Source organism: Propithecus coquereli, unplaced genomic scaffold (assembly GCF_000956105.1).
Source record: "Propithecus coquereli isolate 6110/MARCELLA unplaced genomic scaffold, Pcoq_1.0 Scaffold351, whole genome shotgun sequence".
In the NCBI taxonomy this organism is placed as follows: domain Eukaryota; kingdom Metazoa; phylum Chordata; class Mammalia; order Primates; family Indriidae; genus Propithecus; species Propithecus coquereli.
The window spans coordinates 366,197-376,157 of NW_012149186.1; the positions used below are offsets into that span (position 1 = coordinate 366,197).

At 49.0% G+C, this 9,961-nt stretch overlaps 1 protein-coding gene across 1 annotated transcript in view; it reads right to left on the reverse strand.

Moving 5' to 3' along the window:
* WDFY4 (WDFY family member 4) overlaps positions 1 to 9,961 on the reverse strand; it is a 283,986-nt gene that overhangs the window by 201,874 nt on the left and 72,151 nt on the right. The window contains exon 13 of the mRNA XM_012651295.1: positions 7,775 to 7,868. Coding sequence (XP_012506749.1) covers positions 7,775 to 7,868 — 94 coding nt within the window. The remainder of the gene's footprint in view (positions 1 to 7,774; positions 7,869 to 9,961) is intronic.

Genomic DNA, 9,961 nt, shown 5'->3' on the forward strand with positions numbered 1-9,961 from the left:
CAGGTGTGAAGGCGCAGGTGAGCATGAGCACAGCCCTGTGGGGAAAGGCTGGGGTCACAGGGCAGAGACACAATGTCAGGGGCCTTGGATGCCATGCAGAGGGGCTTGCTCTTCTGCCTGCCAGACCCTGCCCCAGCCCAGCTCATGGAGCAACCCACAACCATGCACAGAGCCCTGAACTCTTCAGATAGCCAGTCCCACGGGGCCAAGAGCCCAGTGACCCAGCGCTGACCTCATTCTTGAGAGCTCCTGAGGATTCACCCACCTCTGGTGCAGTTGATTTGTAAAGCACCCTTAGTCTCTGAACCAGCCCCTGCCAGATGCCCCAGATCACAGGGCTACCCTCTGATTTTTGTACCCATTCCAAGCTCTGGTCCCAGGCCCAGCCTGACCCAAATCAGTATCCCAACACTCACTCCAGGCCCTGACACTAGATTGGGAGTGAGGGGTCTCCCTTTGGGGACAGCCTCCCTGACAGGGCTCCTCACCACCTGGCCCCGACTTCCTGGGGGTGCTATGAGTGGGCGGGGCTGTGCCCCAGCTCAGATCCTGACTACCCAGCTGGACTGCAGCTACCACTGGTCTCGTCCACCCTGAAAGAGTGGACTTCACCATACGGTGTCCTCAGTCCACTTGGGACGATTCTTGCCCTTGCCCTAAAACCGCTGGGACTCACACACATTCTTTTGTCCTGCTCCAGCCAGCACAAATGTGTGTTTAGACATGAGTGCAGGTGGATTATCTCTGCTACTCATTGACCCCATGGATTCTTACCCATTGCTCAAGCTGTTAGGGACCCTTCCCGTCCCCATTGTCATCCAATGGTGAACTCCTCCCCTTGCTTTATGCCGGCTACCCTCTGAGCTTCTCTCGGGTCACTGATAAAGTACAGACGTGGCAGGAGAAAGACCCAGTCTTTTGACTTATAAGCAGATATTAACATATAGTTCAATATCAACTTCCTGTTATTAATTTATCAATAGTGTAATGTCAGTTGGAAATATACCTAAAATGTATTACCTTCCATTTAACATTTTCAGAGTCTTATATACCATGACCCAGATTCTACAGAATACAGTCAAAGCTAGAAGAGAAGGGAGGGGGGTGTGTTGGAGCAGCCTGACAGGCACATACTGAGGGCAGGGACTACACAAAACTCTACAACTCTGCTTTCACTACTCTTCTCAACAGGAAATATTACACCCATTTTGCAGATGAGAACACTGAGACTTGAAAAGGTTACATCAATTTCCTAAGGCCACATAGATACTGGGCAGCAGAACTGGCATCCCAACCTAAACCTTACTACAAAGCCCATGATTTTAACACCACACCACACACTAATTATGAAGAAGAGAATTTACGACCTCATACAGGTTATAAACTGACGGCCTACGTAAGTGTGTCATTGGGGAGCACGGTTTGGTTTTACTTCTGTTTCATTTCTTCTTAATTAAATGTGTTCACCTTTAGGCAGGACGGGCACTCCCCTTTGGCCACCAGCCTCACCACTCCCTATTGCTGACACCTGGCTTCACTGTGCATGTCCATCACCTCTCTGGCCCCAAGACGTCGCCTCTAACCCCTCTGACTTAGGCCGAATTTGAGTGGCTGGAATTGAGGTGCGGAGAAAGGAAGGGGCCTACGTGTCGCGTAAGCAGGGACGGTAAAAGGCACCAGACGCAAATCTGCCTGACAACTGGGCCCACGCCGTCCCCCCCACCATGCTCAGTGGCTCGCTCCTGGTCCTTTCGTCTCCCTGCACACTATGCCTGTTTGCTCTGTTTGAGAGGCTGCCCTGAGAAGTCACCTGGATTTTGACTAAAATCTGAGATTTTCCACTTACGAACAATAGAAATATTTTGGGGACGGGTCTCAGGGGGAGAGAGCATGGGAACCGCAGAAACTCAACACATTTGAAATGCCTAATGTGTTACAATTTAACAAAGCAGGAATCCCACTTTACCAATTTCCTTGCTGGAGGAAATGGCTCGCCGTTCAAATAGCCTGCCCTCATGCAATGCTATCCAGGGCTATTAATGTTGTCAATATTTTAGTTATTTGAAACCCATAGGATTAGTTCGGTGTGTTTGAAATACAGGCTAATTCCAGAAAATGGCACCCTTTCCAAATTTAGGCACAAATGAGTTAATAGATACACGCAGCCTGAACCTGATCTTCGTGTCCCATCACACTGTGCAGAGGTTTCCACGGCAGCAGAGTCTTCTCAGCAGCATTAGGCCCCTGGGACCCACTCAACAATGACTCTGGGTACAGACTGAGGATGACAACGGTCTCGCTAATGCCCAGGCCCACCTGTGCCGTGGCCTTCCCATAACTGCCCAGGGCTACCACTTCCCCTCAGGAAAGGTGACTTGGTGGGGTGGCAGGAGGTCTGACCCCACAGCCACCAACAGCAACAATGTTGACTCTGTCACTTAATTGCTGCAAGTTTCAAGTCTTCATCTACGAAGCAGGAATACTGACAGCCACCTTACAGGGTAACTATGAAGATAAAATTGTGAAATGCTCGTGGAGTTTTTGGCGAGTAATAACAGTAGCCACCCCATCGTCAAGTCCTTCCCCACACGGCTGTGCGTGTTCTGCTCGCCATGCTGAGCATTCACGCACCACTTCATGCGATCCTGACAATGACACCGCGATCACCCCCACACTGCACAAAGGAAGGTAAGGATCAAAGAGGTTAAATAACTTTCCCATGAATCTGTGACTGCTAAGTGACACGGCTGAGATGTGACCACAATCTGCTGTCCTTAGAGCATGAACTCTGCCCCTCCGATAGTGGGTATTCATTAAAGGTGGTGACGGTGATGGCGACGATGACGATGTCAATGGATGGTGACCCGCTAAAGTCCAACTCTCTCAGCTCGGCATCCAACACCCTTCACAACGTGGCTTCAACTGACCTTCCCAGCCCCTCACTGCCTTTCCACCCATGTGGTTTACCCCGGCCCAGCTGAACTATTAAAAGTCCCCCACAGGCATCTTTGTTCGTGTTTCCCTCCGTGTCTGAGCTTCTCTTCCCGCCCTGCTCTCCCTGATCTGGCATGGGCACACCTTTTCTTCAAAGCCTAGCTCCAGTGTCCCACCTCTCTGTGACTTTTCCCCTGCCCCATGTCCCATGCCCTGTGGGCAAGCCTCTATTACAGGTGTCAGGAAGTCTCCTTATTGTCTTCCACGCTCCTCTGCCTCCCACCCGCAAACCCAGAGTATGAGTTCTTGCAACATTCGTCTGTGGATCCCCGGAGACACGTAGTAGGTGTTTCGTAATTATTCACAGAAGCAACAGGCTGAGTTACACCTCGGCTAAACTAGACCTGGCCTCCTACCCTCTGTGTCACTGTTGTCACGTGCACAGCAAATACCCCTCAGCCGAGACCTGTGTAAAGGCCACAGTGCTGGAGGAAGGGGTGGTGCTTGGCCTGGAGAGCCCTTCCAATACTGGTCAGAGCTCTAGCCCACGGCCTCACCCCTACCTCCTGGCTTCTGAGTATGCTAGAAAGGGAAAGTATCTTTTTTCCCAAATGGCAGTTTCTTTCTGGGGCCAATTCAGCTCCAGGAGAACCGAGGTGGATTCCATTGTTGCCCTTTGCACAGTAAAATTCCCACCATCTAATTTTTTATACCAGTTATGCCAGAGGCAGCAAAACAGCTGGATTATCTGTTTCCAAGAGCAGCTCACAGTTCTGCCATTTCAGAGGGGGAAACACTTCCAGGTCATTCACAGAACAAATGTCATGTGGCCACAACTGGAAATAAACGAGAACAGAACGCCCATACGGTTATTTAAACAGTGGCCTCTCAGATGACATCTGTACCTCGGAAAGCCATCAACTTCTCATCCCCGAGGGAGGAAGAGCATGTGAGTAATGTAAAGTGGGTAAGAGTGCAGGGAGTGTTAGCAACCCTCAAGCAGACCTAGATGATGACAGGAACTCACTCTCCATCTTTTTAGTAACACTGCCATCTACTGAAACTCCCCGCTCTTTTTCCTGCACCCAAATCTGCAGAGGCCTGCAGTCAGTTTTGTTTCAGCATTTTTTTGTGTGGTCTCATTTCTCATTTGATGTACTACTCTATCTGCTGTTATGAGGTTTCCTCCACCTCCTTTCAGAAATTAATTACTGTAATTATCCAACTTTTAATAGCTGCTGATTTGGCATCTGCAGAAATATTTGAGAAAATGCACCACTACATTTCATTTGCATATTTGAGAGACAGTGCAAGACAATTAGACTTTTTCCTAAATTACTTATTATGACCCGAATTGAGAGAAAGCATACCAAATGAAATTCTCATTTGCATGCTTAATTTGTCTAATTATCATCAAAGGATGAGCAAATAGTAGAAGTTCTTCCCTACATAGTGTTGTGACGACTCAAGGAGGAGATCTGGAACTCCAGCCATGGACTTCCTGTGCCTGTAAGAGGGCGTAAGACAGGCCACCGTCCTCTCTGTGTCACTTCATCAGTCATTATTGCAGTGGATTTTTGAGGAATGCATCCATTAACAATCATCTGACTACCAAGACCAGCTGGATTGTTCTAACTGCAAGGGTGCTGCATTGTATGAAATATAGCCAAGGAAGCTGGACGTCCTCACAATAAGGCCATTGTACAATGCCTAGAATGCATGACCCTGCATTCTGTGAGCGCTGTCAGAGGGCTGTTCATCAGGCATGTCTTGAGCTTGGGCCAGCGCGACTTTAGGATCTTCCCTCACCAAAGCCACCCTCACCACGACACTAGGAGTCGCACAGTCTTCCTAAGCCTCTAGCACCTGCAGAATGGGAAGCACCTCACGGACTTCAAAGAGCCATTGTGAAGATTGGCAAAATAACATTCCCGGCACAGAGGCAACCTCCAATGTGTACTAGTTTTTAATCTCCAGCAGGTCCTGTCTTGCATACTAAGGTAAAGAAGGTAAGGTCCTGGACTTTAGGTATTAATAACTCACTGGCTAGAAGACACTGGATTTAGGGGTCGAATGTTTTTATCCATCAGTCAGATGCTTAAGGCAATTACAGTAGCTGTTCTTTACAGATGGCCCCAGCAAGTCTCTCTCTCCTGAACATACACGCCACCCCTCACCTCGGTAGGGGAAGGGTATGTCCCCTCCTGTTGAGTTGAAGCTGAGCCCATGACTTGCTTTGACCAACAGAATGCTGTGGAAGTAAGGCTGTTTTGTTCCAGCCCAAGCCTTCGAAGCATGGGAGCTTCTGCTGCTGTGGCCATGGGAGCCCAGGGATGCTGTGTGCCCTGATGGAGCATCCACTCAGAGGGACACAGGTAGAGGCCAGATGGAGAAGGCTGGGTGGCGGAGCCCAGGAGCCCACCGACAGCTTGAACCAAGGCCTGAGTATACGACCCAGGGGAGCCAGCATGAGCCAGCCTTGCTGAGGTGCCATCCCTGTGAAGAAGAGGCCGTTTTGGGAGGTCCAACCCAGCCAGCACCCTGTGGAGCGCAGACTGGCCATTCCTGCTGTGCCTGCCTGCAGCCCTGACCCTCAGAAGCACAAGGAACAATGGCATGCTTACTGTTGACTTTCCGTCCCATTTTATCCCGGCCTCCTGCTTTCCTCCAAACGTCTACCACTGTGTAGTACAGTCCGTCTCACTCCACGCATCCCCGCTCACTGGTGTCACAGCCACGTTGTCACTCTCCAGCAGAGGGACAGGAACCAGAACCAGAAGTCCAGTCACCAAAGGACATGGAGACATGGAACTGAGTTAGGCCTTTGTCACTCCTGTGCCGATTACTCCAGATTTCCCTTCATGGAAACGGTTCCTGTCCCTACGCATCAAGGCTTCCGCTCCTCTACTTCACTTCTCGCCTGAATTTGGACTTTCTAATGTCACTGTCAATCACAGGCTGGGATAAATAATGTGAACCAGTTGTCATTTCTTCCTAAAATATGTTGGCTCCTTTATAACCTTTGGACAAAGCAAAGTTGGACCTCGGTCGCCTCCTGGAGGGGACAGGCCTCCACTGTTCCTCCTGTGGAAGCCACGGCTGCGCATGGGAGAGACCCGGAGACCTGCCACCAGCCAAGACAAGATTCAATATCAGGTCTACCAACTGGGAATCCTTAAAAGTCTTTAAATGCTCTGAATCTACATTTCCCCCTTGGTTAAAATGGAGACAATAATACCCCCAAAAAACTGCAATTAGGATTACAGAAGCAGTGAAAGGATCGGGTGGAGAACCCACGGCCTGCTGATTTCAAGATTGTTCTTTTTTAAGCACCAGAGGAGGCAAGAAAACCTTCGTCTTTCTCTGCTGCACCCCTTTTAATAAAAAGATCTGTTCTGTAAAATTTGGATTTAGTCAAAGGCCACACTCAAGGATCCAGAAGGCCACATGTGGCCTCAAGGCAACAGGTTCCCCACCCCACCATGCCTGGGACATAGTATAAACTCAATTCAATTAATTCCCTTCCGTCTGCTGCTAATAAACCTACAGTGATACGTTTTCCAGTCTTCCTCAACTCTTCCCTAAGATCTTTGATCCTCCACTGCAGAGTACCTGCTCAGATTTTGCCTTGCTCTGCTATTCCGCGCCTGCCCCTAGCAGCTTGCTTCCTGCAGCGGGGCTGCTAGTCCTACCAGGATAGAGACTCGAGGGTCCCCTTTGACTCCTTGTCTTCCCAGTGCCTGCACCCCATTCATCTCAGCGGCGCAGAATCTATCTCTGAGAGGGTCTCTTGACTGCTTTCTTCACACCTTCACACAGACACCACCCTAACTCGGCTACCCCCAGGCATCACCTGGACCGCAGACAGCTTCCTACTCGCCACCCCTTACCTCTTCCCCACAACCGCCATTCCCAGTCCCTCCCCCAGCAAACAGTCCATATGGCATTTTTAATACAAAACCTGAGAGTGTCCTCCCCCATCCCCTTGAGAGAGGCTTCCTGTTACCCTTGGGATGAACTGCACGTTGGCGAGGCCCCTCCACCCCTGCCTGTCCTATTGTCCCGTTTCCAGCTCGCCCACTTTGCTCCTGCCCCGGCCACCTGCAGCAAGCCCCTGCCTGCCAGGTTCATGGCTACTCATCTTCCAGGGTGCTGCTTAAACATCACCATCTGAGACATGGCTTCCCTGACCTCCACCCCTTCATCTAAGTTAGATCTAATTAGGTCTGTCCCTACCTCCATTCCCCTTATTCCCTTGGCACCCTGTTTTTTCCCCTTAATATCACTTGTCACAATTCATAATCATATGTTCCTTTGTGAGCTCATTTATTTAGTCTGTCTGCACCATCACCACCTCCGGCCCCCACCATAGTGCAGGCTCTGTGGACAGTGTCTGTGCCCATCTTGCCAGCCCTGCGTACCCCACACAGAGCACAGGGCGGGGTCTCTGCAGCCCCCACTGGGGGAACGAATGTGTCGGTGAGTAGAGGACTCCTGGGCCCACCCGTCAGTACCCAGTACTGTGCCTGGCACTTGGGACTTGCCTCACGAAGGTGCCATCATTTTCAGTTGTTCCTTGTTTGGCTGTTGTTTTAATAACAGAAAGGTCAGTTTGCCAACAGAAGTGGTCTGTTTTGAAAGGCCTTGGAAGGGTGGGCACAACTCAGTCAAGGGTCCAAGACACACTGGGGCTTCCCCATAAGAGGTGATTCCCAAAGGTGGCTCTGCTAACCCAGGGCACTGGGGACAAAGGAAAAACGAAAAAGGAGTCTTGGGCCAGAAGGAGTCTAAAAGGTCAGTCACGTGAAAAAGACAAAAACGTGTGTTTTTCAATAGGTACCTGTGGGTGATCTTGATGGTACAGCCGCGGGAGCAGCCTCACCATGACGCACACCATCCCGGGATGCGCGATCACAGCATCGCCTTCCTCCACCCTGCAGAGAGAGGGAGAGAGGGACATCAGACATGGGCCTTCTAGTCTCTTCCCTTTTGACAAAACTTGATGGATCTTTCTTTCTAACACTGACCATGGTACACACCTTCAGTCTCTAGATGACCTTGAACTGCTCCACCTGAGCCTAATTTTCCCCCACTATATGATGGTATTGACAACACCACACTCTATTCCTACAGGTGTGGAATAACGGACTACGTGCCTGGCACCCCGTCAATGCTCAACGGAGCTTAGTTCCCTGGTCTCCTTCCCTTTGCTCCAGATCTGTGGGAGGCTGAGGAGCTCTCTGTTTATACTGGACATGCACGCACACACACACACACACACACACACACACACACACACACACACACACACAGACTTCTGGGTCCCTGCAAGATGGTGTAAGCACACTCTGCTCTGTCCCACCCTCCGAATGCAACGAAAACCTGGCAAAACTCATGGGGCAGCTTTCCAAGGACTCTGGAAAGTAAATGGTAGCAGAGAAAAAAACCAAACTCGAAGCACCAAGGAACTGGCAATGAGTTTCCTAGGCCTTCTCCCTCTAGCATCCCCTGGTGTGGACTCATAAGTAGCCTAAAACCCGGAACCATGCACCAGGTGTAGACAGGAGGGAAAGAACTTCAAGAGAAGCCCTCTATTTCTGTCTGAGGAGTGCAAAAGGAGGCTGCTACAGGTCACAGAGCCCTGGGGAAATCCCCTGGCATTTTCTTTGGTTTCTCCATTCTTTCCCGCCCCGTCTTCTGGGAAATTCCCTCAGCAGCAGCAGCAGCAGCAGCAGCAGCAGCAGCAGCAGCAGCAGCCAGGCAGGCTCTAAAACTCTCTCGGGAGAGAAACCTTCTCTCTGATTAGGGGAACTGTGGTCCTAAGAGTGTAGGTGAAACCCTCATTGTTTTTTCCCTTTTTCTTTTCCCTTCTTGGCCCCAGAGACAGATGCTGTTGTGGGCAAGAGCAGAGAAACTAAAGCCCTGCTTTCTAGACAGACAAGGAAGGGGGCCCATGGGAGCCAGAAAGTGTTAGGGAGAGAAGAAAGAAGAGGAGGCTGAAGACAGTGTGACCACTCAGCTGTGTACTAACCTCTGGGCTCAATTCTGACTGTGCATGTGTGGATCCCACCTAGCGGGTAAACCACGGAGACTGACTACTGCATGAGGCAAGTGGGGTGCACATCAAATCAACCTGAAAAGTCTTTGAAAACTGGACTGATACTGGAACCACAATCCACAGAAGGTGGCTAGGAACCTGTGGCCAGAACCTCACTGGGTCAGTTGCCTGCTAAAACAAAATCATGAACGTTCTCTGTAAGACGCCAATAAGAGCCAGAGTTCATAAGATAACATCTAAGATATCCAGGATGCAACCTTAAATTGCTCAACATAGACCAACCCAGGGAAGTCTCAATCTCTCACACGGAGAAAGGCAATCGACAGATGCCAAGGCTGAGATGACACAGGCACTGGAACCATCAGACAAGACCTTGTAAGCAGTTATTATTAACCAAACTCCAAGAAGTAAGAGTGAACCCTTTTGAAATGAATGAAAAAAATAGAAAGTTTCAGTAAAGAAATGAAAAAAATATAAAATAATCAAATGTAAATTTAGGAACTAAAAAATGCAGTAACTGAAATTTTAAAAACTCACTGAATGAGAACAACAGGAGAATGAGAGTTCATGAACTTGAAGATGGATCAGAAGAAATTGCCCAATCTGAACAGCGAAGAGGAAAATTACATTTACAAATGAAGACAGCCTCAAGGTTATATGTCAAAAAAAACAAAGGATCTGACATTTCTATGATTGACATCTCAGAAGGAGAAGAAAAAGAATATGGTATTTTAAAAAAAGTCTGAGTAGTTTTTAGCCATTCTTTTTTCAAGTTTAGTGAAAAAAATGTTTGATTTTTTTCTTGTTGATTTTTTTAAGTTCTAGATAGATTCTGGTTATCAGCCCTTTATCAGATGTGTAGAGAGCAAATATTTTCTCCCATTCTGTAGGCTGTCTATTCACTCTAATGATAGTTTCCTTGGCCATACAAAAGCTTTTTAATTTGATCAGATCCCATTTATTTATTTT